Source organism: Pan troglodytes, chromosome 1, assembly GCF_028858775.2.
Source record: "Pan troglodytes isolate AG18354 chromosome 1, NHGRI_mPanTro3-v2.0_pri, whole genome shotgun sequence".
NCBI classification, from domain to species: Eukaryota; Metazoa; Chordata; class Mammalia; order Primates; family Hominidae; genus Pan; species Pan troglodytes.
In genome coordinates this window covers 222,980,349-223,007,175 of record NC_072398.2, presented here as the reverse complement: position 1 = coordinate 223,007,175, position 26,827 = coordinate 222,980,349, and the positions used below count along the sequence as shown (strand labels likewise).

The window sequence follows — 26,827 nt, the reverse complement described above, 5'->3', positions numbered from 1 at the left end:
CCCTGGGCTCACTCAGCCCACACTCTGGTGATGGTTTCTTCACTGATTTGCTCTCATACCACTAACTGGGTTACTATGAGACCTGGACACTCCCTTCTGTGGATCACAGGAAAGGCTGTGGGAACAGACCTCCAGCAGGGTGTGTGACCCAGGAGGGAGGCATTCTCATTCGGGGGAGGAATCACATGGACTCCTGGAATTCCTGGATGAAGACACCTGGGCTGCCTCGGCCACAGGACCTGCTGGAGCCACACCTTGGACCTGCTGGGGACTCAGTCATTGGTGCAGGGCTCTGTACAGATCCAGACAGAGAATGGGCCCGATGGAGACTCTGGGATGAGCGTGCAAGGGACGCAGCTGTCAGATCTATTTCTAATAGCAGCCATGAAGATGAACCCTGACCTTTGTGAAATGCTTCGTACTTACCAAGCATTTCCACCCGATTTATGTGAGGCAAAGATTATCAGCCTCAATTTAGAGACATGCAAAGTAAAACTAAAAGACCTTAAGTAACTTAAGGACCGAATTGGTGAAAAATGTGAGACCCAAAGAGAGATATTGAGGTGGGTTTAAACTATCTCTGCAAATTTTTTTGACACTCCTCTATTCAAAAGGGGCCAGGTGCGGGGGCTGACTCCTGTAATCTTCAGTGCTTTGGGAGGCTGAGGTGGGAGGATTGCTTGAGCCAAGAAGTTCCAGGCTGCAGTGAGCCATGATTGCCACTGCACTCCAGCCTGGACAACAGAGCGAGACCCTGTCTCTAAAAGGGGTGGTCTAGGCTTGGGCACGGTGGCTCATGCCTGTAATCCCAGCACTTTGGGAGGCCGAGACAGATGGATCACCTGAGGTTGGGAGTTCAAAACCAGCCTGGCCAACATGGTAAAAGCCCATCTCTACTAAAAATACAAAAATTAGCTGGGTGTGGTGGTGCGCACCTGTAATCCCAGCTACTTGGGAGGCTGAGGCAGCTGAATCGCTTGAATCTGGGAGGCAGAGGTTGCAGTGAGCCGAGATTGTGCCACTGCACTCCAGCCTGGGCAACAGAGCAAGACTCTGTCTCAAAATAAATAAATAAATAAAAATAAAATAAAAGGGGTGGTCTAATTCTCAACACAACCATCCCCCCCGCCACTATTGTGGGCCGGAGTGACTGACTAGCATCTAGCAAACAGCATGTGACTTTCCTGGTGTGTGTGTGTGTGTGTGTGTGTGTGTGTGTGACTCTGTCTCCCCCTGCCCCATCACCCCCAGGAATCCAGCGCCCCAGGTGTGAGGAGCCCAGGCTGAGTGTCAGTTTCACTGCCCTCCAGCACCAGCGATCAGAAGCGGAAGAAGCCTCTAGACAGCTCTGCTCCTGGGCCTCCGAGTCTTCCAGCTGAAGCCCCAGATGTCAAAGGGCAGAGAGAAGCCATTCCCACCGAGTCCTATCTGAATTCCTGACCCACAGGAACCAGGAGACACAATAGCTGTCATTGTTTTAAGCCACTAAGTTTGGACACTACAGGGCAACAGGTAAACCTATAATTAATATGCAAAGTGACAAGCATGCCAATGGAAAAAGATGCACGGTGATTCCAGGGCCCAGAGGTGAGAGGACCTCCCGCTGGACAGGACAGGAGAGGTTCTTCAGGCTCATTCGAGCTGGGTTTTGAAGGCTGGGTAGGGCTGTGATCGTTTGGAGGAAAGGCACATGAAAGCACGCCAGGGAGAAAGGCACAGAGGATTGGAAGTACTTGGGGTGGTGGCAGGAAACCCACGTTATGACAATACGGTTCCAGCCTTATCATCTCGAGTGATAGAGTCAGCCTAGGATTCCAGCAGGGAGTGACATGGTCAGGCCAGAATGCAGGTGCTATTTTTTTTTTTTTTTTCCGACAGGGTCTCACTCTGTCACCCAGGCTGGAATGCAGTGGCGTTATCATGGCTCATTGCAACCTCTGCCTCTCGGGCTCAAGCGATTTTCCTGCCTCAGCCTCCCAAGCAGCTGGGACTATAGGTGCACATGACCGCACTGGCCAATTTTTGTATTTTCAGTAGAGACGGGGTTTCATTGTGTTGCCCAGGCTGGTCTCGAACTCCTGAGCTCAGGTGATCTACTCGCTTCAGCCTCCCAAAGTGCTGGGTTTACAGGTGTGAGTCACCACGCCCGGCCCTGCACCTTGTTTTCAAGGAAGATATCAACTTCCCCATTGGAGGGAGAGGAGGAGAGAGAGTGGACTGGGAATGGTCTTACTCCCTTGCTTGTGGCCCCTGTTGTGGGGGGAAGAATGAGGGATCAGACTGCTACTGTGTCTATGTAGAAAGAAGTAGACAGAAGAAACTCCATTTTGTTCTGTACTAAGAAAAATTCTTCTGCCTTGAGATGCTGTTAATCTGTAACCCTAGCCCCAACCCTGTGCTCACAGAAACATGTGCTGTGTTGACTCAAGGTTTAATGGCTTAGGGCTGTGCAGGATGCGCCTTGTTAAAAATGTGTTTGCAGGCAGTGTGCTTGGTAAAAGTCATGGCCATTCTCCATTGTCGAGTACCCAGGGACACAATGCACTGCGGAAGGCCACAGGGACCTCTGCCCAAGAAAGCCTGGGTATTGTCTAAGGTTTCCCCCCACTGAGATGGCCTGAGATATGGCCTCGTGGGAGGGGAAAGACTTGACCGTCCCCCAGCCCGACACCTGTAAAGGGTCTGTGCCGAGGAGGATTAGCGAAAGAGCAAGGCCTCTTTGCAATTGAGATAAGAGGAAGGCATCTGTCTCCTGCTCGTCCCTGGGAACGGAATGTCTCGGTATAAAACCCGAGCGTACGTTCTGTTTACTGAGATAGGAGAAAACTGCCTTATGACTGGAGGTGAGACATGCTGGCGGCAATACTGCTCTTTACTACACTGAGATGTTTGTGTAAAGTCAAACATAACTCTGGCCTATGTGCACATCAAGGCACAGCACCTTTCCTTAAACTTATTTATGACACAGAGCCTTTGCTCACGTTTTCCTGCTGACCCTCTCTCCACCATTACTCTATAGTCCTGCCACATCCCCCTCACCAAGACAGTAGAGATAGTGATCAATAAATACTGAGGGAACTCAGAGACCAGTACTGGCGAGGGTCCTCCGTATGCTGAGCGCCAGTCCCCTGGGCCCACTGTTCTTTCTCTATACTTTGTCTCTGTGTCTTATTTCTTTTTTCAGTCTCTCATCCCACCTGACGAGAAATACCCACAGGTGTCGAGGGGCTGGTCCCCTTCATCCTGTGATCGACAGGACAGAGCTGGGCACGCAGGCTGGGATTCACGGTGCAACCTGCAGCCACGGGGTGGACAAAGGAAGCCACGTCGCCAGGAAGGCAATGGCATTCAGAGCCTTGGACTCCTTAATTGATGCAATGACGGCAGCTCGGGTCTCCATAGCAATTGTGGAACTTGAAAAGTTTTACTTTAAAAAAGTGCATCTATACATCATTTAAATTTTGGTGCCAATGTAGAATCGGAAAATCGAGTCTTAACCAATCAAAATTCACGTGCCTGCCCCTTCCTCCAGGTCATTCCTCAATGGCTAGCCTTGGAACTTCTCAGCTAAATATGCATTGTTGTGGGTATTTAATAATATCCATAATTAAATTAAATGGGGGCAACGACAAAAGCCTCCGTGCTATTATCCTCCCCAGAGCCTGGGGCCGGGAGGCCCATTGTCATAGAAGGAAGCCTTCAATATGGGCTCCCGTCCTTCATGCAGGGCCACTAAAAGGAAGTTTCCTTGGCAGGAGAGGCTGTGGGAGGCCCAGCATCAATGGTTTCTTCTTTCTTCTCCTCTGGAAGCTTCACCCTGTTTCTCTTGGCAAAAATGCGGTTTATCTCCACAAATGTTTTGCCCTTGGTCTCCGGAATAACCACGTAGATGTAAATCGCAGTGAGGAGGCAGATTCCGGCAAAGATGATGAAACTGTAGGCACCGATGGCCTCCTAGACCAGGAGACGAGAAAGACAGGAGGGGGCAGAGAAAGGCAACAGTGCTGATTCAGCTGAGCACGTTGGCTCATGCCTGTAATCCCAGCACTTTGGGAGGCCAAGACAGGTGGATCACCTGAGGTCAGGAGTTTGAGACCAACCTGGCCAACATGATGAAACCCTGTCTCTATTAAAAATACAAAAATTAGCTGAGCATGGTGGTGTACACCTGTAATCCCAGCTACTTGGGAGTCTGAGGCAGGAGAATCGCTTGAACCCAGGAGGTAGAGGTTGCAGTGAGCCAAGATCGCGCTACTGCACTCCAGCCTGGGCAACAGAGCGTGACTGTCTCAAAAAAACAAAAACAAAAACAAAAACCCCAAAACAAACAACAAATAACCAATGCTGGTCGAGGCCTTTGTGAGTCCATAAAGGAGTTGCTTGGCAGCCAGTTTTGTTTAACTCCTGGAGGAATGATATAGCTAGAAAACTGTGATCACTAAAGATTGTTTGCAGGAAAAAAAAAAAAAAAGCTAGAAATTGGATTCCCCCTCACCCTATTATCAAAAAGAATCTGGTTGGGTGCTGTGGCTCACACCTATAATCCCAGCACTTTCGAAGTTTGAGACCAGCCTGGGCAATATAGCAAGACCCCATCCCTAAAATAAATAAATAAATAAATAGCCATGTGTGGTGGCCCATGCCTGTGGTCCCAGCGACTTGGGAGGCTGAGGTGGGAGGATCACTTAAGCCTGGGAGGTCAAGGCTGCTATGAGCTGTGGTTGCACCACTGCATTCCAGCCTGGGTGACAGAGCAAGGCCCTGTCTAAAAAAAAAAAAAAAAAAAAAAAAGACTGCTTAACCTTTTGACAGTAGGGGTTTATGGCCTCTGTGCCCTGAAGGTGCTGAGAGCGCAGAGTTTGTGGCCTATCTTGTCTTCGGAACAGAGGAAGGAAGCGGTGGGGGATCTGCACCCTGGCTCTGGCTTTGTTTGCTGGCGCCTTTGAGCTCCGCGGACCAGAGCCCCTAAGCAATAGCCCTTTACAATGTCAGCAGGGGATCACCCTTCAGTAACTGGGAAACCGGTGTCTTCAAGGGTTTGGAGGCAGTGGGGCCACGTGTGTCTGTGGACCCTTGGATGTGTCTGAGAGCCTGTCCCCACCTTGCTGGATTCACAGATGTGCTTAGCGGAAGGGGAATACATCTTACTCCCTGGAGGCCCAGTGGAGCGGGTTGGGGAAGGGGCCCTCACTCACCTGGATGGATGGGAACAGGAAGCCTATGATGAAGTTGGTGAGCCAGTGCACTGCCCCGTCCACCATGAAAGCTGCCCGCCGGGAGGACTGCAGGAAGATCTCGGTCCTCACCACCGAGGGGACGGGACCTGGAGGGCAGAGCAGGATGGGTGGGGCAGAGAAGGACCCAGGTGTCCCCCAGAGCTGGCGGGACGCGGCCCACTCTAGCCTCTGACCTAGGACGCTCAAGAGTACCAGCTGGGATTGGGGACTGGAAAGGAACCCTGCCTTTACCCACAAAACCAGGGCGTGATCAGAGCAGGAGCTGCAAAGATCCACTTTGCAAAGCCTGGTTGGAGAGCCTGGAATTGAATTTCCATTGCTGCTTCTTCAAGGCCAATGACGCTCCACGAAGGTTTGCAGAAAGTAAATGGATGGGAAGCTTCGTGGGAGCAGCGGGAGTGAGTGGGCTCCAGCTCACAGGCAGCAGAGCTTTCTGAAAGAGCTTCCTTTGCGCTGGCGTCACTCTGACTTGAGACCGCCCGCGCTTGGGAAGTGCCGCCCTCCTATGGCGGATCTGGGTATGGCAGCGCCTGAGGGCTACACCTTCTCTTGGACAATTGTTTTTCATTATCGCCTCCTTAAGAAGCCTTGTCTAAAATGTCTAAAGCCATTTTTGTTCCCTAATCGCCACTCCCATGAAATTTTAATACTGTGCGTCTGTTTAGGTCCTGCATATATAGATATCTGTAGCTTTACACAAAGAAAGAGGAAGATTCTGTCCCTCCTCCTCCAAGCTTCCCAACCCCGCTTAGGTGGTGAAATGGCCTCATTGAAAAGGTCCGGTCTCACAGATCACTGGAGGTCAGGAGTTCGAGACCGGCCTGGCCAACATGATGAAACCCCATCTCTACTAAAAATATAAAAATTAGTCCGGCATGGTGGCGTGTGCCTGTAGTCCCAGCTACTCAGGAGGCTGAAGCAGGATAATCTGTTGAACTCAGGAGATGGAGGTTGCGCTCCAGCCTGGGCAACAGAGTGAGACTCCAACTCAAAAAAAAAAAAAAAAAAAAAGAAGGAAAAAAAGAAAAGGCCCGATCTCCCTCTCTGGATGGACATGGAGAAGAATTCAAAGCCCCTGAATGAAGCTGGGATGTCAAGTGCAAACTCCTGCAGCCCAGTGACTTGGGGCCCGGGCCCCTTCTCCAGGGCCCTGCCCCCAAAGTGGACGCCGGCAGGGATGTCATCTGTCCTGCCTTCCTCCTGTCCACCACAACAACAGCAGCCAATAGTCCTTAGGTCTAAGTTGAATGTCAGATCAGCCCATGCTCTGACCTCGCGTCTGCCGGCACACCTGATCACCCCGTTCTTGGAGAAGCACCGTGGCTTGCTCCAGGTGACACACAGGCAGTGGGGGCAGAACGGCTTGGAACCCGGCCAGGTCTACACACACTAGCACTTTTCCTTCGAGGTTCTGCTGCCTCCACGTTTGAGGTACACTGGGAAAGCGTCCTGCTCTAAATCCCCACCGCCCCCCCCCCCTTTATTTTTTAGACAGAGTCTTGCTCTCTTGTCCAGCCTGGAGTGCAGTGGTGGATCTTGGCTTACTGCAACCTCTGGGTTCAAGTGATTCTCCTGCCTCAGCCTCCCGAGTAGCTAGGACTACAGGCGACCGCCAACACACCTGGCTAATTTTTGCATTTTTAGTAGAAACGGAGTTTCACCTTGTTGGCTAGGCTGGTCTCGAACTTCTGACCTTAAGTGAACAGCCTGCCTCCACCTCTCAAAATGTTGGGATTACAGGCATGAGCCACCATGCCAGGCCTAAATCCCACTTCTTAAATACCCTTAAATACAAGTATGTGGTCTCATTCATGTGCCTGACACAGCACAGTGTAAACAGGTATTCCGTCAATGGATGTTGAATGAATTAATACCTTCATTTTGGTTTATGGACAGTGCTTTCAAAATGAACATTCTTCAGGGAATGTTATTAGAGTCTTCACAGTCAGGGGTGTCTTTTCCCAGGCAGGGAGAAGGAGGTTCAATTCTCAGGACACACTGGGGAAGGAGTCTGGAGTCTCAGAGGCTGCCCAACAGGTGGGCCCAGGTGGAGGCCCGAAGCCACTGGCAACAGGACATTGGGGACAGTGTAATAAGGGACTGTAGCTGGCAGTCAGCAGGGATAGAAGGCAGTTGAGCCTTGGGTGTGCTGTGGGCTTGGAGGCTCAAGTGAGTGTCTGGAGGGTGTGGATGTAAACCAAGGTGCCCCAGGAGTGTCTGACTGGCATAAGCTCCCTCTCTGCAAAAGCTCATGTCCTTGTTGCGTGCCAGACCTGAGTCTGGGCCCCCCTGGGAGCCACAGATGATCAGTGGGGCGCTGGCCTGGCTGGCGCTGGTTGAATGAATGCACATGGCCTGGAGTGCCATCAAGGCTGAGAACTAAGAACATGTGGGATCTGCGTGAGCACGGGGACCAAGGATGTCCATTCACTCAGCAAATATGTGTCGAGCACCGACTGTGTGTCAGGCCCAGGAATGGACCAGGATGGCCGGGGCGAGGGAGGCGTGCAGGTACTCACTGGGCCCAATGGAATGTCCCGCGATGTAGGCAAAGACACAGATGATGCCGAGGTAGGACAACTCGGGGACCCTGTTCTGTGGGGAGAGGCAGGGCTGTCTTGGCTGAGGCCAGGAGCCCCACGTGCGGCGGGGGGTCCACCTGCGGGTCCCACCTTCCTGCCCCAGGGAGGAGCTGCACCTAGATGACTGGGCACCTCCAGGGACCTTGCGGGCTCTGTGGGCAAGAGAGGAAGGCCAGTGAGAACCAGGCCTTGTAGCCTCCCACAGGGCTCCCTCCAGCCTCACCTGATGAGCCTCGTGGAGAACGAGGGGCATCTACCTTTGAGTTATTTTCCTGCCAGGTGCCATTCTCTGCACTTTACAAATCACAAATATTAACTCATCTGATCTTTGTGATACTCCTCTGCCCTCTGAGTGACTCTATGATTCTTTCTTTTTTTTTTTTTTTTTTTGAGACAGAGTCTTGCTCTGTCGCCCAGGCTGAAGTGCAGTGGCACAGTCTTGACTCACTGCAGCCTCCGCCTCCCAGGTTCAAGATTCCCCTGCCTCCGCCTCCTGTAGCTGGGACTAGAGGCGTGCGCCACCACGCCCGGCCTATATGTTTGTTTCAGTTCCACAATTGTGGAAGCAGAGCACAGAGGGCCCTGAATACAGACTATGAGGAACCTTAGTCCCTCAGGGATCAAGCAATGGCTGAAGTCACCCAGTCAACATGAGTGAGCTGAGGTCCGGACTTTCTCTACCATTCTCTGGAGACTCCTAGGACCCCCGGACCCGTGGAGCTGGCAGACCACCATCTCTGCTCCCAACTGCCGAGAGAACAGCCAATGCAAAACCGGGTCAACGGACTTCAGCCAAACTAACCGGGTGCCCCCAGATGAACTTCCCAGGGAACCCTGTAGTCACAGTTATGAGACGGCCTCAAGGGACAAGTTGGCAGCAGAGCTGGATGGCGAGGTGGGAGGGGAGGCACTGGGAGCTTCCAAGCAGAGAAGCAACAAGATCTGATTCATTTTCAACAAAAAGAGAAGGCAGGAGGGTTGGGGCCATTCAACACTTCAAGCAAAAGCGAGGCTGGCTGGGTTGGTGGGGCTGCCCTGGACCCGGTGTGAAGCGAGCAGCTGCTGCTGCATTTTCAGGCAGAGCCCCTGGTTGGACAGAAGGAGTGAAAGAGCCACCGGGGATGCCCCTGGGTTTCAGAAGTGTCACTGGCGGTGGTCTCTGCAGGTGGTGCTCAGTCGTGCTCACCTCTTTTCACTTCCTAGAATCCCTAAAGGTTCTACTAAGAACTTATATTGATTTTTTTTTTTTTTAGACAGAATCTCGCTCTGTCACCCAGGCTGGAGCAGTGCTGTGATCTTGGCTCACTGCAACCTCTGCCTCCTGAGTTCAAGTGATTCTCCTGCTTCAGCCTCCTGAGTAACTGGGATTACAGGCACACGCCACCACACCCGACTAAATTTTGTATTTTTAATAGAGACGGGGTTTCACCACGTGGTCAGGCTGCTCTAGAACTCCTGACCTCAGGTGATCCACCCGCTTTGGCTTCCCAAAGTGCTGGGATTACAGGTGTGAGCCACTGCGTCTGGCTGAGAACTTATACTGGTTTTAAAATTAAAGAAGAAAGTTCTTTCCGAGGGAAACTTTAATTGATTTATGAGCGTCACTAACACTGTTCGTCGCCAGGCCTTGCTTTCCCCGCAGGCCCTGGCCTCCTGGTCATTCCCTGAATCCCCCAGCTCTTTCCCACATGGAGCTCTCTGCACTCTCTGGTGGTTAAGGACAAGTCATTGCAGAGAGGGCAGCTTGGAAAAGAAGGAAAAGAGCAAAGATCTTGGCTCTACATGACAGAATGAGCTCCTCACACATTCTTGTACTCATGTGCAATTGCGTTGCTGATATATTTTCCATTTGAAAGGGCTCAGGACAGTGCTGCCGTTCCTGCGCAAGCAACAGCAGAGAGGCTGCCTCGGAGACACAGAATGCTGGTTGCTTTTTAGAGATTTTATATCATGACACACCATGTATTTTCATCACTTCCATAGAACGTGGATAATACATACAGGCTGAGAACACTGCAAATTAAAATGATGTACTTCTTGTTTGGGTGGTCTGCTGTGTTTTAGTCTTACTGAAATATGATTCGTAGTTTTGTTTTGTTTTTTCTTTTTTGAGACAGGGTCTCACTGTCTCCCAGGCTGGAGTACAATGGTGCGATCATGGCTCACTGCAGCCTTGACCTCCCAGGCTCAGGTGATCCTCCCACCTCAGCTTCCTGAGTAGCTGGGACTACAGGTGCACACCACCACACCCAGAAAACGTTTTGTATTTTTTGTAGAGATGGGGTCTCATCATGTTGCTCAGACTGATCTTGAGCTCCTGGGCTCAATGGATCCTCCTGCCTTGGCCTCCCAAAGTGCTAGGATTACAGGAGTGAGCCACTGTGCTCAGCCTCCTTCTACCTCTTGAATGGGGTGACTTCTGGTCTTTCCTTAACCCACACCTGTTCACCGTGCATAGATGTTTTCTAATGCGGTGGCATCCTTGCATTTACGCATTGAAGCACATATTTTATTGCAAACTGTCCTCCTCGTTTCTCTTTCCCATGACAGCTGGACCATCTATCCGGTTACTTATTTGCATGTGCAGGTGTAGGTAAATGAAGCCACCTGTGACATTCACTTCAGGATGGGGCATTGCAAAGTACTTTTCCAGGCGGGATGCATGCCATCCGTGGGACTCAGAACCAACCACTTGGTGCAGCAGGCCCGGTTCAGTCAGGGGACCTCCCATCCTCCCCATGACTCCCCACCCAGGGGGCAGGAAATGAAGTCAGACCTGGAATAGGAGCACCACCGTCAGCACCAGGCAGGCAGAGCCGCAGATGCCGTAGCCGGCCAGCAGGAGGTGCCGCCGTCCCAGCCGCTCCACAAGGACAGCCTGGAGGGGAAGGGGGGTGGTGAGGAGCCGCCTGGGCCTGGCGCCCACGATTCTTGGGCCGAGCCTCCACTTCCTTTTGTGGGCCCCTCTTAGGTGCCCCTTTCTTTCTTTTGTCTTTCTTTCTTTTTTTTTTAAACAGAGTTTTGCTCTTGCTGCCCAGGCTGGAGTGCAGTGGTGCGATCACAGCTCACTGCAACCTCTGCCTCCCAGGTTCAAGTGATTCTCCTACCTCAGCTCCCAAGTAGCTGGGATTACAGGCACCTGGCACCATGCGCGGCTCAGTTTTGTATTTCTCGTAGAGACGAGGTTTCACCATGTTGGCCAGGCTGGTCTCGAACTCCTGGCCTCAAGTGATCCTCCTGCCTCGGCCTCCCAAAGTGCTGGGATTACAGGCGTGAGCCACCGTGCCTCACCTTTTAGGTGCCCCTTTCTTACCCCTGCTGCCTGCATGTGGGATGCAGGCCGCTGATTTGACATGGGTCAGACATTCATGCTCTTCACCACCATCCTTCCTTGTTCTGGTCATTTCCAGACCTCCTGGATCTTGGCTCCCTGCACCCCTGCTACCCACTGGAATAACCACATTTTCTAGTTTCTGTATTTGATGGTTTGACATCTTGGGACCTTGATGGCCCTGGAGGGACTGCCCTTCCCACCCTACTGATAGCAAACAAACCGCTCTCTGGGAATGAGTGCCTCTTTCATCTGCAAACCAACAATGCAGGCCCACACCCCAGGTCTTCCTTTGCTGAGCTTTCACACGCAAGGCCAGCATCACCTGCCCTAACACCCTGGGGGCCAGGGGCCAGAGAGCTGGTACAGCCCCTGTGGCCCCGAGCCTGAGGAAATTATTCATACCAGCTACTCCTAAACCTGCTCACTCTGCCTGACCCATTCCTTTCTGTGGGAACCACGGTAAAGGTTCATCCTCACACTTCCCCTTCATGCCTCTGCTTCCTGACCAACCCTGGGGCTTCCCCGCAGGCCCGGCATGGCGTGGACTGCACCCTCCTCATGGGATCTGTGAGGAACAAACTGTCTTTCCAGCAGTAGCCACCTCCTGATCTGTTGGCCTCACCATACCTGAATAAGAATAAAACCTACATTTAAAAATAGCCCCTGGGCTGGGCACAGTGGCTCACACCTGTAATCTCAGCGCTTTGGGAGGCCGAGACAGGAGGATTGATTGAGCTCAGGAGTTCGAAACCAGCCGGGTCAACATAGTGAGACCCTGTCTCTATGTTTAAAAAATAAATAAATAAAAAGTATAAGAATAAAAATAGCCCCCTCCTATTCTCTGGGGCTCCACTCGACATTGAGGCCATCTGGAATCTGGGCTCACATCATGGGGGGCCCCTCATCTCCCCACTTTTCCACCTGATGGACTGACCCCTCCACTCAGCCAGCTCCTTCTCCAACGTCCAAGCCCAGGCCACACTCCCTGTGACCAGCATTCTTTCGACTTCTTCCTTCCTTTTCTTCTTCTTCTTCTTTTTTTTTTTTGGTGGAGTCTCACTCTGTCACCCAGGCTGGAGTGCTGTGGTGCAACCCTGGCTCACTGCAACCTCCGCCTCCCGGGTACAAGCAATTCTCCTGCCTCAGTCTCCCGAGTAGCTGGGATTACAGGCATGTGCTATCACGCCCGGCTAATTTTTGTATTTTCAGTACAGATGGGGTTTCACCATGTTGGCCAGGCTGGTCTTGAACTCCTGACGTCAGGTGATCCACCTGCCTCAACCTCCCAAAGTGCAGGAATTACAGGCATGAGCCACCACACCCAGCTCCTTTTCTACTTCTAATACCATTTCCATTCTACTCCATCCCTAATGGCTGACCAGAGCCGGCCCTGTACAGCCCCTTGACTCACGTTAGCTGACTCATGTCCTCCCAACATCCCAACAGACAGACTATCACTGCCATTCAGGAGGGCCAGATGGGAGCGAAGTGCACCCCAAAAATCAGGGAAATACTATCAATTTCCTGCTGTATGCCTGGTTCCCAGATGCTGTTCCTCCAGGGAGAGGGAAAGGGTATTTTTCTGGCTTGGGTTGCTCCAGGTAGGATGATGGGGAAGCAGGTCCTAGTTATGGTCATTTATCCCCAAGAAGGAGGACTCTGAGGATAAAGGATGGATCCTGCCCCAGGGGAAAACTGGGGATGGGGCCACAGAAATCCAGCAGGAGGAAGGGGTTGAGACTTCAGCCTGGGGACCTCTGTCCTCTTCCCTTAATTTTCCTGTCAGCCTCTCCCGCTGTTTTCCTTAACTTCTCCCTCCCTGCCCTTCTAAACCTTCTGAGAGTTTATTGGAACTTAAACTAGCTCTGGGGAAAATACAAATAATAGATAACTTTCTTGAAAATGTTTACCATCACTGGCAACTCAAGAAATAGGAATCAAAATAATCAGAAGATAACTTGAAAATGGTCTAGGGAAAGGAATGCCGTGATCATCTGACCCTTTTTCATGCAACATATACATCAAAGCGTAAGTAGCTCAGACTTTAAATACTAAACTCTGAAATCATGAATCTGCACCAGCAAAAAGGGGCACCTGCATTTGAATACCATGTACTGCAGTCACCATAATGATTTTTACAAAGGAAGAAACTTGGATCTGAAGGTTTTTCTTTGTTGTTGTTGTTGTTGTTGTTGTTTTTGAGACAGAGTCTCGCTCTTGTCGCCCAGGCTGGAGTGCAGTGGTGCCATCTCCCTGCTCACTGCAATCTCCACCTCCCAAGTTCAAGTGATTCTCCTGCCTCGGCCTCCCAAGTAGCTGACATTACAGGTGCCCACCACCATGCCCAGCTAATTTTTGTATTTTTTAATAGAGATGGGGTTTCACCATGTTGACCAGGCTGGTCTCAAACTCCTGACCTCAAGTGATCCACCCGCCTCAGTCTCCCCAAGTGCTGGGATTACAAGTGTGTGCCACCACACCTGGCTAATTTTTTTGTATTTTTAGTAGAGACTGGGTTTCATCATGTTGGCCAGGCTGGTCTCAAACTCCCTGACCTCAAGTGATCTGCTCGCCTTGGCCTTCCGAAGTGCTGGGATTACAAGTGTGAGCCGCCGCGCCCGGCCGGCTCTGCAGGAATTTTGAGTTTTCTGGTCAAAGTCATGCAGGTAGTTAGTATGTGTGCATCCTAAAGTCCATGTCCCTTAAATGACCCCAGGACCAGGGCCACCAGCACTCAGTTCACTCTGTGGGGCTCCTGTCTGCCTGGCGGCACCTGGCCAGAGACCTTCCAGCAGGAAGGACGCCTCCTGCTCACTCACCGAGGTGATGGTCATCACTATGTTGACGACGCCAGAGCCCACCGTTACATATTGGGAGTGAGCGGCCTCCACGCCCGCAGATGTGTAGATGGTGTCCGCATAGTAGTTGATCTAAACAAAAACACAGGGCTGTCAGGAGAGGCCGGAAGACCCAGGACGCTGGCTTAACTTTCTCAACTCAAGCCACACACAGTTCTGCAAGCCTGGGTTGGGGACCCTGGGACAGGAAGAGGGTAGCAGGTGGTGGGAAAAAGAGGCCTGACCTGGAGTCGGGACACCAGGGTGGAGCCCGGCGCTGCCCTGGAATCCAGGGTCGCAGCTCCTCCCTCTCTGGGTCTCAGGTTTGGCATCTATAAAACGGGAGTCAGACCATACGACCTCCGAGAGCACTTTTCCCTCCATCATTCAGTTACTCTAAGAGCTCAGATCCCAAAGAATGACTTCTTACCTCTCACTCTGGGCCAAGCCAACCGCAAGTTGAGTCTGTCTTCTGGCCCCATGCCAAGGACATTGGCACAAACAGCCCTTTGAAAGGCCACGTGTGCTATTCCACATCTGGTGGCTCCCACCTGGGCCATCCACCCTCCCACGATCACTGGTTAAACATCCATGAATCCCTGAGGCCAAGGCCACCTCTTCCCGACACGCCACTGGAGCAACTGGGTCACCCACCCAATCTCCAGTGTTTTAGCTTCTGTCAGATCTCCACCCTTCCCTCACACCATGGTTAGATACAGTTACAGCCAAAGAGCCACGGTCGCAGAAAGCGATGCCACAAACATCACAGACAAGTGGGCCCAAGATGGGCTCCTGACGCAGGCTGGGCCTACCAACCCAGGCCTGGTGACCTGAGCTTGGACCCAGGAGACCTCAGCTCATCTCAGTCTAGCTGGTCTCTTGTATAGAAGGGAAAGGACTATTGGCAGGAGGCATTCCTTCTGGGGACTGGGAAACAGAGAAAAATGAAGCTGGCATGTGGGGAGAGGCAGAGCAGGGAGGCAGAGAGGAGTGAGGTTTCTTCCTGACATCTGGCTCTGCCTGGACTGATCCTGGCCCCACTGCCAGGCCAGGCCTCTGTGGGTGGAACTGTGTGTTGCTATCCGTGAAGCCTGGGTCTGCTTCATCGGTCTCCCTGCCTGGCCACCGTCCTACGTACCGCATTGATGCCCGACAGCTGCTGGCCGGCCATGAGCACGATGATGGAGAGGAGCTGCCAGCGCAGGGACCGCAGGGCACAGAGGTGCAGCACGGACAGGTGGCCCTCGGCGCGCTCGGCCCGGGCCTCCGCACGCATGTCCTCCAGCTCAGCCTCCATGTCCGTGTGGCCTCTCAGCCTCCTCAGAGCTGCAGAAAGCAGAACCACCCGCTCAGAGGGCCGTCTCCCTGCAGGCTGGGCCCCAAGCCCCCATGCTGGCCCTGAGCTCACCATTCCCTGACCTGACCTTGGTTGTGCCCCAATTGCCACCCCCCCACCCCGTTCAGCTCCCAGCTCTCACCCCTGACCCATGGCGACCCTGACTGCGGCCCTGACCGTGTCTCTGCCTGGCCCCCGGGGTGGGCAGGGCCTGGGAGAGTAGCCGGCAACTTCATACCTTGTCGCGCTGTGGCTTCATCTCCTTTCTGAATCAGGGAGTAGCGGGGGCTTTCGGGGAAGAAGGGCAGGGTCAGCAGCTGCAGCAGGGCGGGCACCCCTGTGAGTGCCAGAAGCACCGGCCAGCCTGCAAGGAGCCAAGGACTCAGGATCCCGGGGCCTGGGCACCCCCTGGCCCACCTACCACTGTGCTCGGAAGGTCACGCTCCTATGTGTGAACCAAGGACTGTGGGGACTTCATTCTCACCAGGGTACTCCTACAAATGGTTTCCACGTTCAGAACGGAGGGAATCATTAGAGTTATACAAATTTACACGTCATTAATTATTTTGCAGGAAGAACACCGTTTCTCTAAAGAATAGGAAATGATTTAAACACTTGAACCCTGGAGAAAATGAGCTCAGTCTTGTTCCTACTTTTATAGCAGGAAAGGGGATAATCTCTGCTTCATTAGGGCCATGGTAGGGCAGGGCCTGGACCCTGCACTGGGTCTGAGTGAGCTCCTTCTGGATGGCTTGGCCTAAGGAGGGGAACTGAGATTCCACTAAGAGAACAGGGTCTCCATCTGCCTCCCACCCCTACTGGTATGGTGGGAAGTGGACAAGTTCTTTTTTTTTTTTTTTTTTTGAGACAGAGTCTAGCTCTATCAGCCAAGCTGAAGTGCAATGGTGCGATCATAGCCCACTGCAACCTCAATCTTCCAGGCTCATGTGATCCTCCCACCACAGCTTCCTGAGTGGCTGGAACTACACGCGTGCATTACCGCACCTGGCTCATTTTTTTTTTTTTTTAATTTTTAGTAAAGACAGAGTCTTGCTATGTTGCCCAGGCTGGTCGTGAACGCTTGGGCTCAAATGATCCTCCTGCCTTGGCCTCCCAAAATGCTGGGCATGAGCCACTGCACCCAGCTGACAAGTTCTTTAATGTCTCTGAGCCTCAGGCAAGAAGTGGCGAGGGCTGAATGAGGCACAGGTGCTAAGCGTCATGCACGGTGGCTTCCCCAGCTGATGTCTCTCTAATTGACGATTTAATACTCAGCCGCTCTGGGAGTTTAGGAATCATTACTGTTAACGATCTTTCATGGAGCACCCTCCAGGTTCTGAGTCTCTGAACCTCTTCAGGGTACTGTGGGGACCACAAAGACATAAATCCACCCATTAAGGAATATGTGCAGAATTTGGGTCATTCAGAAATGTCTGTAAAAAACCCCGGCCGGGCATAGTGGCTCATGCCTGTAATCCCTTCACTTTGGGAGGCGGAGGCAGGAGGATTACTTGAGCCCAGGAGTTACAGATCAGCCTGGACAACATAGTGAGACCCTTGTCTCTATAACAAAAATAGAAAAAAAGAGCTGGGCATGGTGGTGTGTGCCTGTAGTCCCAGCAACTTGGGAAGCTGAGGCGGGAGGATCGCTTGAGCCTGGGAAGTCAAGGCTGCAGTGAGCTATGATCACACCACTGCACTCCAGCCTGGGTGACAGAGTGAGACCAGGAAGGAAGGAAGGAAGGGAAGGAGGGAGGGAGGGAAGAAGAGAGAGAGGAAGGAAGGAAGGAAGGAAGGAAAGGAGAGAGGAAGGAAGGAAGGAAAACAAAAAGGAAAGAAGGGAAAGAGAAAAAGAAGGAGAAACCCCACTGGGTTCTTGGGCTTTTATTGCTGGCCGCATTCATTCAGGCCCACCTGGTGGTCCATCCTCTTATCCTCTTTCCCTCCACCCTCCATGAGTGTCTCTCACTTTCTCCTGTTGGGGCTTTAAAACAATACCCCAAAATGAAGGCCTCAGCAGCGCCCTCAGAAGCAAAAGTTTTTCTCTGACCTTCTCCTGTCCCCCTGTCTCAGTCCCACTCCCCCCGAGGCTAACCCCAGAAACTAGCATCCCCAGTCAGGATTCCTGGGCAGGTCATACAAACCGGATCCCCTTTCCCCAAAACCAGTTCCATAAAACCTAAAAATATTCTAGGTAAAAACTGGCCATACGGGTGGATCACCTGAGGTCAGGAGTTCGAGACCATCCTGGCCAACATGGAGAAATCCTATCTTTACTAAAAATACAAAATTAGCTGGGCGTGGTGGCGCTCACTTGTAATCCCAGCTACTCAGGAGGCTGAGGCAGGAGAACTGCTTGAACCCAGGAAGCGGAAGTTGCAGTGAGCTGAGATCGCGCCATTGCACTCCAGCCTGGGTGACAGGGTGAGACCCTGCCTCAAAACAACAACAACAAAACAACAACAACAACAACAACACTGGCCAGAAGGAAAATCTCTGACCAATGCTGTTGGCTGTAGGTCATAAAAGGCCCCCATTCTGCAGAGGGTCCTGCCCCACACCCAGAAGGAAGGAAGGCTGCACAGAGGCCAAGAAGGACCTACACAGACAGGCCTCACGGGGTCTCCCCACTCAGTCCATTTACGTCGGATCAGACCCTTTTTGTTCAATGCTATTTCTACTCGGCTGTCCGTACTCTGTTGAGCCTGGACTAAAACGGACAATTTCCCCTCTATCTCTGGCTCTTCACTCCGAAGGCTCTGCGAATCTGGTTAAATATGTTTGCATGCCTTTTCTATTCATCAATCGGCTTCGTGTCAGTGATTTTTCAGCGGACCTTCAGAGGGCCACACTCCTCTCTCCTAAATCTCCACCACGACCCCCACTCGCTCTCAGGCAATGGCCTTGCCTCCTAATTCACTGGGAAGACAGAGGCCGCCAGAAGAAAACAGCCACCCAGTGACAGAGACGGTGGCTGTGAACCTGCTTGCCCTGCATCGACTTCCCTCTGTACTGGACCATTCCTATGGCAGCCAAATTATGCTGACATTTTTCATGGCTTGAAAGAAACCTCTTCTCCCGACCTCGCTTCCCCGACTTCTCTCCTTCCCTTTATAGCAAAACCCCTACCTGCCTCTGAGCCCCTGATTCCCATTCCTAAGCACGATTTGTCGCCATCACTCACCAAAATGGCCCCGACCACGTCACCCATCCCTTTGCCCACCACACTGCCCAACACCTGACCCTAAAATCATCTCTCGGGCCTCATCTGACTCGATCCGTCAGTAACACCTGGCACAGCCGAACGAGAGACTGGACCTAGCGTGACCTCTGTGGCTGCCGGTTACCTGCCGGGTTGCCCAAGATGGCCTGGAGGCTGAAGATCTGTGCTAGGAAGACTCCAACGATGACGAAAACCTCGGTCATTGTTCCCACCATGCCTCTCAGGTTCTTGGGGGCCAGTTCTCCCAGGTACATGGGAAGGGCGCTGTAGGAGATGCCTGGTTTGGGCACAGCAGAAATCAGGGCAGGCAAACCGCAAACGCAGAATCTGAGATGCAATTCAATTCCGTTTCCTAATCCCGGGGCTTCTCCATGCTGTCAGCCCGTCCGTGGAGATGGAGCTCAGCCAACCTCGACTGTTTAGTTTGGACTTATACCAAAATCCCTCCAGAATCCTCAGCCCCCACGGGGGAGTCACCAGGATGTGATGAGGAGACCTTTTCCTTTCTAGCCGCCGGGCTGGGCCGCTTGTTACAGGGGAGGAGCCTAGGCCTCCGTGTGTCCCTGGGACTTAACGATAAAACTTTTGCTTTGGTCTATTTTCTGATTTTTCTAAAGCACAGATTGCTTGTCTAACTTTTATTAATAGAAGAAATTACTGTAGTTAAGAAACTACTGAGTTTAAATTGTCCATCTTCCTTGGACGATACCTTGTAAAACCTTATTGGTTATTTGTACTTCAAGGTGAAAGTGTGTTTCTAAAGATCCATAAATAAAGGGAAGGGGCTAGTAAGCGTGAGGCTTGGCCAGGTACAGTGGCTCATACCTGTAATCCCAGGACTTTGGGAGGCCGAGACAGGAGGATCACTTGAGCCCAGGAGTTTGAGATCAGCCTGGGCAACAGAGTGAGGCTCTGTCTCTAAAAAAAGATTAATTAATTAATTAATTAATTAAGAAAAACAAGCATGAGGCTTGCAAGGGCCTGGGGATGCAGATGGGAGGATGTCTTGAAATGAGAAGAGGCAGACAGAGCCAGGCAGACACCTCATCTGCTCCTGCTTCCAGCCTTGGCCAAAGAGACCCTTCCCCCAAGGCTGAGCCGGAACCTGGGCCCCAGGTACCTGCACAGACTCCCAGCACCACTCGGGAAAAGATGATCAGCTCAAAAGCCTTGGCCACTTTGCTGACTCCCATCAGGATGGCGGGGATGATGGCAAAGATGTTGTTGATCAGCAGGGTCCCCTTTCTGCAAAGACAGTGAGCCCAGAGGGCAGGGGTGCGTGGAGGCCGCGGAAGCCCTCCCAACACCAGCTCCTATTCTGCGGGCAGTCATTACAGAGGCGTGGGGAATGTGCCCGAGAAAGAGCTGAAGCAGGGGGCTGTGGACTGAATGGTGTCCCCCAAATTCCTATGTTGAAGGCCTTAACCCCAGTGTGATGGGATCAGGAGGAGGGACCTCTGGGAGGTGAATAGGTCATGTGGGGCCCTCACAATGGGATAGGAAGAGACATACAAGAAACCACTCTCTTTTTCTGCCCTGTGAAGACACAGCCAGGCTGGGCATGGTGGATCAAGCCTATAAACCCAGCACTTTGGGAGGCTGAGGTGGGCGGATCACTTGAGGTCTGGAGTTCGAGACCAGCCTGGCCAACATGGTGAAATTCCATCTCTACTAAAGAAACAAAAGTCAGCCAGGCGTGGTGGCACATGCCTGTAATCTCAGCTACTCGGGAGGCTGAGGCAGGAGAATCACTTGAATCTGGGAGGCAGAGGTTGCAGTGAGCCGAGATCGTGCCACTGCACTCCATCCAGAGCCACAGAGCAAGACTCCAACTCAAAAAAAGAAAAAGAAAAAGAAAAAGAAAAAAGACACAGCCAGAAGAAAGCTGTCTGCAAGTCAGGAGGAAGGCCCTCACCAGGAAACAGATCTGCTGGTACCTTGATCTTGAATTTCTATCCTGCAGAACTGTGAGAAGATAAATGTCTGTTGTTTAAGTCTGTGGTTGTAGCAGCCTGAGCTGATTAAGACAGATGGGAAGAAGGGGCGAATGGGCAGACGTCCCAGGAAGGAAGACTTGGGGTCAGTGGGGGTAGAAGCTGGGGAGGGGAGCATTCTAACGATCGGAGCTACCTGCAAAGGGGAGGGCAGGAACAAAGGATGGGCTGTCCCAGGAGGTAGAGAGCTTCCCATCACTGGTGGTATTCAAGCTGTCGCTGGTGGTTTCTAGACTAGACACGATGACTGTCAGGAACGTTGAACAGGGAATTCCTACAATCAGTGGGGTGCAGAATGGGACTACATGATTTCTAAGATCCCTTCCAAGGCTGAAAAACCACAAGCCTGAGAAGGAGAGGGAGTGCCTGAAAAACAGCGCTATGCCAGGTGCGTCCTGCTGCCTTCATGATCCACTCATCTGCTTGACTCTGTGCTCTAGGTCCCCTGCCAACTTGCAGCAATGGCTCCTGTGCACCCCCCCCCCCCACCCCCCCACCTTTGGCTTGGGTTTTGCACAGGAGAAGAATGGGCAGTGGACCAGAAAGAGGGCAGAGAGCTCCCGAGCTGTGGGGTTGCTGGCTGGTGCATCCTGATATTCCTTTTTTTTTTTTTTTTGAGATGGAGTCTTGCTCTGTCGCCCAGGCTAGAGTGCAATGGTGGCATCTCGGCTCACTGAAACCTCCGTGATATGGTTTGGCTGTGTCCTCACCCAAATCTCATCTTAAATTCCCACATGTGTGGGAGGGACCTGGTGGCAGGTCTTTCCAGTGCTGTTCTCGTGATAGTGAATAAGTCTCACCAGGTCTGATGGTTTTATAAGGAAGAGTGTTTCTGCACAAGCTCTCTCTTTGCCTGCTGCCATTCATGGAAGATGTAACTTGCCCCTCCTTTGCCTTCCGCCATGATTGTGAGGCCTCCCCAGCCACGTGGAACTGTGAGTCCGTTAAACCTCTTTCTTTTGTAAATTGCCTAGTCTCGGGTATGTCTTTATCAGCAGCGTGAAAATGGACTAATACACTCCGCCTCCCGGGTTCAAGCAATTCTCTTGCCTCAGCCTCCCAAGTAGCTGGGATTACAGGCATGCGCCACCATGTCCAGCTAATTTTTGTATTTTTAGTAGAGACGGAGTTTCACCATGTTGGCCTGGCTGGTCTCGAACTCTTAGCCTGAAGTGATTGGCTCACCTCAGCCTCCCAAAATGCTGGGATTACTGGCGCGAGCCCCCGTGCCCAGCCTGGTATTCATTTTTTATTTCTTCTCTCTCCACCTCCAGGTGGAGGTGCTCCCTCCTCACACCCCTACAGGTCTGGGGGTGATGAAGCTGTCAGCAGCCCCAGGACTACCTTTGTGATTGTCTTACACTTTGCACACATCTTTGAGGACCGCTGGGACCTTGAGTGAGTGCACTGAGTGAGGAAGCCAGGAAGGCGAGGTTCTGGTGCCAAGAGCAGGGAGTGGGTGGTGAGGACTCTATGAAAATATCCCAGGTCGGCAACACTGAGGACTGGCCAGGGAGTCCACAGACAAGCAGGCTGATGTTCTCAGGCTACTTTTCTCTCCCTGGGGCTGCCACAGCCTTCAGGAGCAGCCACCACAGCACAGACCCTGATGGGGGAGGGTCAGCCAGCCAGGAGGCTCAAAAAGACTAAGCAGCTCGGACACGTTCCCACCCTTCTCTGGACTCCCAGCCCTTCCTGATGACTAGGAGGGGCGGCTGGGGCTGTCAGGACCCCACTGGGCAAGGCTGGCACCACCACATTCCTGGACTCAGGCTCTTCATCTGGAAAATGGGTTCAGACAAGGAAGTGGAGGCCAAGACTGGGCTTCCAGAACAGTCCAAACACTCTCAGTCTAGCTGAGAACATCACAGTCTGGATGACCAAAAAAAAAAAGCTTGAATTATGGTACAGTTACATTAGAGTGAATAGTTTCTTCTTTCCAGCACATAATGTATGGCAAATTAATTGTCGATCAAGTATATGCAAGAAGAGGTCCTATGACTCCTGCATTAATAGATACTGAATTTTCAATCAGCACTATTTTTTTCTATGCCTGAAAATGGAATTGCTCTGGTTTTTTGAGTGACTTTTCACTAGAGGGCCTTCCAGTCACTCCTGCAAGCTGTCTAACCTGGCACACCATGCCCAAGTGTAACCGTGAGTCCGAATGAGTGGGCTGACCTAAGGGAATGCCACCAGGCCTCACCCTGAGCCCAGGCTCACGCTTTGCCCTCCTGGGAACCTTGGCCTGTGCATCTTTCCTTATCTGTGGAGTCACGTCTTTGGAGCACCTGGGCTTAGGAAGAATGATTAGTGAATCTGTGTAAGCCAAGCAAAGTTCAAAGACCTGCCCAGTCTTCATTTCCAAACAATCTCGTATCTATGAGACAGTGGCCGGCAGCGTGACTCAGCCTGACCCCAGCCTCAGTAACAAACTCTGAGAAGGACACGCGGGGAGAGGCTGCAGCGCTTAGAACTTGCAGCCATGGTCACCTGACCCCGGAATGAAACCCGATAAACAAGCATTTACTGAACACCCACTGGAAGTGCTTACAAGGCACTAAGCTAAGCACCGTCAAGAACCTTGATCTCAAAGGCTGCACCACCTCTGTGGCAGGTGACGGAAGGGAATGCTTTTCCCATGCAACTGCCTAGGAAAGAAATCCCAGAGACATTTAGGGACTGGTTTAAGGTCATGATGACTGTGGCCAAGTGGAGACTAAACTTCAGATCTCCTGATTTTCAGGGTCACACGTCTCCCCACCAGGTGCACAAATGCCCAGAGACAGTGTGGCTTACTAGCATGAATTTTAAGTGGGAGCAGTGCACCTTCTGTTTGCCTGCCACAGCTATCAACCAGCAGGCCCACGAGCAATGACCCCAACAGGCCGCCCAGAGGAAACATGGAGACGGTGCAAGACCATAGAAGCAGCATGAGCTTCCCATCCATGAATGTTGCGTGTCGCTCAAAGTAGGTTTCGTTGTAAAATGACTTGAAGACCTGGAAAACATTGCCCCATCCACAGCTAAGAATATTGGGCGGTTCATGAGAAATGAGAAAGTGTTCTCAGTGGCCACTTGTCATTGTACAGAGAGGTTTTTCTGCTAACACCTATAAGACACAGTTAAACCCACTGATTCCCTACTATTACCTGAGAATCAAAAAATCTACTATATGATGGGTTGAAATGAGAAACTAGGCTGAACAAAAAGATTGTTACAAATTCACTGTTAAAAAATTTACTTTTGGCCGGTTGCGAAAAAATTTACTTTTGGCCGGACGCAGTGGCTCACGCCTGTAATCCCGGCACTTTGGGAGGTTGAGGCAGGCAGATCATGAAGTCAGGAGATCGAGACCACCCTGGCTAACACAGTGAAACCCTGTTTCTACCAAAAATACAAAAAATTAGCTGGGCGTGGTGGCGGGCGCCTGTAGTCCCAGCTACTCAGGAGGCTGAGGCAGGAGAATGGCGTGAACCTGGGAGGTGGAGCTTGCAGTGAGCCGAGATTGCGGCACTGCACTCCAGCCTGGGCAACAGAGCGAGACTCCGTCTCAAAAAAAAAAAAATTTACTTTTGGCTGGGAATGGTGGCTCACACCTGTAATCCTAGCACTTTGGGAGGCCGAGGCGGGAGGATTGCTTGAGGCCAAGGGTTCAAGAGCAACCTGGCCAACATAGGGAGACCCTGTCTCTATTAAAAAAAAGAGAAAAGAAAAGAAAAAAATTTTTTACTTTTGAGAGACTTACGACTTACTCTGCCAGAGGCACCATAGGAAATAGTCTTCTTTTTTTTTTTTTTTTTTTTTTTTTTGAGATGAAGTCTCACTCTGTCACCCAGGCTGGAGTGCAGTGGCATGATCTTGGCTCACTGCAACCTCTGACTCCCAGGTTCAAGTGATTCTCCTGTCTCAGCCTCCCGAGTAGCTGGAATTACAGATACCCGCCACCATGCCCGGATAATTTTTGGATTTTTAGTAGAGATGAGGTTTCACCATGTTGGCCAGGCTGGTCTTGAACTCCTGATTTCAGGTGATCAGGTGATCCACCCACCTCAGCCTCCCAAAGTGCTGGGATTGCAGGCGTGAGCCACCACTCCCAGCCCAGGAAATATTTTTACTAATTGTGTGACTTCAGGCAAGTTACAGAACCTCCAGAAACCTTAATTTCCTCATCAGTTATGGAAACAAGATGTACCTTATAAAGAATGTGTTAGCATTAAATGTGATTAAGTGATGGTACATTGCTTGACTCGGAGGTTCCATCCATGGTAATAACTGTAAGTACACTAATATATGTATATATACGTAATACACACACAAATGTAATACAGTGTATGTAGACATCCTAATATATGTATACAAGCATAAGCATATACGTATACCAAGGTCAAGCCTGTGGTCAGTTCTCAGTCCTCATCTGAGCTCATCAGCACAGGCTGTCCCTCCCTCCTTGACTCTCATCCTTTACTAGGTTTTGGGGACATTCTGCCCTCAGGTTCTTCCACACCTGCAAGGGCCCCTTCTCTTTTTCCTTTTTTCCCCTTTGCCCCAATCCCTAAATGCCACAGAGTTCAATCTTTGATCCCATTCTCTTTCCAATCAACAAGGGGCCTACCCAAGGTGAGAGCAGTGGGACCTGAGGCCCAAAAAGACTGGGCCGGAAAATGGAACAGGTCCCCCAGCATCCCAATGTGCCTGGAAAGGACGACACTCCAGGGGGAAACACCTCCTGCCACGCCCTGCTCTCCAGGGGTGGGCATCCAGGGTACTAGGGCAAGCTGGCTGCTCCCAAAGGCAAGATGGCGCCTCCTACAGGCAAGATGGCAGCCTCCACGGAGGAAGATGGCGGCTACCTTCCACCCGCGACCCCGGTCAGCTGCTGCCCGGCCCACCTGGTGCCCACCTTGTGCCCACCTTGTGCGGCGTGTTGACCACAGAGAGGTTGTAGCCGTACTGGAAGGCTGAGCCAAAGGCCGCGCTTAGTGTCGCCAGCAACAGCGTCGGCTGGAGCCGCTGTAGGAGACAAGTCCAAGGTCGGGACGCTGTGGGCTTGGGCCTCGGGAAGTGGAGTGGCTGGGCCTCCTCCTCCGTCCAGCCTGGGCTGGAAGTAGGGGATGGGGGATCCCAGGCCGTGCCCCCGGAAAAGAGGAGGAGGTGGCGCAGGGCTGGGGCTTTTGGGGGCTGAGGTCTCTGCACGCATTCATTCCCTCCTTGAGGATGTATCTGAGCATCTCCTACGTGCCTGGCCCTGTACTAGGCCCTGGAGGCCAAGTGTGAAGTAGGGGATGCTTTAGGAAAAAGGCCCAGCAAAGCACTGCCTTTAAGAAGCTCACTTTCTAGTGAGGGGAGCCCACCCCGTCCAAGAAAGACAAAGATGATAATCCCAAATAGCTAGAATGCTGTGAGGACAATAAAATAGGGTGATGGGTGGGGTAGCAGCCTGTGAGGAATGAGAGACTGTGTTCAGTAGGGTGGGCAGGGCAGGGAAGGCCTCTCTGAGCAGGTGCCCTTTGAGCCGGGACCAGAGTGGATGAGAGGGAGCAGCTGTGTAAGCATCGGGGGGAAGAGCATCCCAGACAGAGGGACTCATTGCTTGCCTCTGCCTCTAGAACAGGCCCTTAGGAAAATCCCGGCAGTCGCCTGTGCTCAGGGCCAGGCTTTCCATGGTTGCTACAACACCCAGGGCAGCTTGGAGGGGAACTGGCCTGAGGGCCAAAGTCTGAGGAGCAGGTGGGCAGGGTCTCTGACCATGTCCTAGAGCAAAGGCCCTGGTGCATGCCCCCTCCCCACTGCCCCCTCCACCCCTCACTCCTGTTCCACATGTCCTCACCCCAACCCTCACACTTAGCTGCCTGGCTGCCCACAGCCCGTAGATCTGCACATCCAGGAACAACCAGACAGAAGGGCAGGATTCGGGCATTCTTCAGAGGCCATCTCCCCTCGATCTTTAAGGGTAGGGGAAGCGGAGGGGAGCAGGGGTGGAAGGGAGAGAGGCATCTCCAGCACCATCCGCTCTCCCAGCATTCGCTCGGCCACCCTGGCCCATGTCTGAGCCATGAGGTTTGAGCATAGCTGCTTCTCCACATGGCTCTCCCAGGCCTGGTTATCCTGAAGAAAAAGGAAGCACGCTACCCGCTCCTTGCTAAAAGCATTCCACGGCCTTCACCTCCCTCCACAGGTCTGCACAGCTGGTGGGAGAGGGACAGTGACAGGTTCCTAGTCTTGGCACTTACCCCCTCCCTGGATGGAATGGGTGGAGGGGTTCCCGCCTCTTTGTTCTCCAT

At 52.1% G+C, this 26,827-nt stretch overlaps 1 protein-coding gene across 1 annotated transcript; it reads right to left on the bottom strand.

The window, feature by feature from the left end:
• Positions 1–3,415: 3,415 nt before the first annotated feature.
• SLC2A7 (solute carrier family 2 member 7) lies at positions 3,416–26,827 on the bottom strand. The gene is made up of 12 exons (XM_001159740.5): positions 26,777–26,827; positions 25,458–25,556; positions 23,384–23,544; positions 19,670–19,794; positions 18,674–18,826; positions 15,565–15,690; positions 15,129–15,316; positions 13,973–14,083; positions 10,596–10,697; positions 7,757–7,832; positions 5,196–5,323; positions 3,416–3,954 (listed from the first exon to the last, which is right to left on the bottom strand). The coding sequence occupies exons 1-12, from the start codon at positions 26,825–26,827 to the stop codon at positions 3,733–3,735; spliced, it is 1,542 nt and encodes a 513-aa protein (XP_001159740.2). The 3' UTR covers positions 3,416–3,732.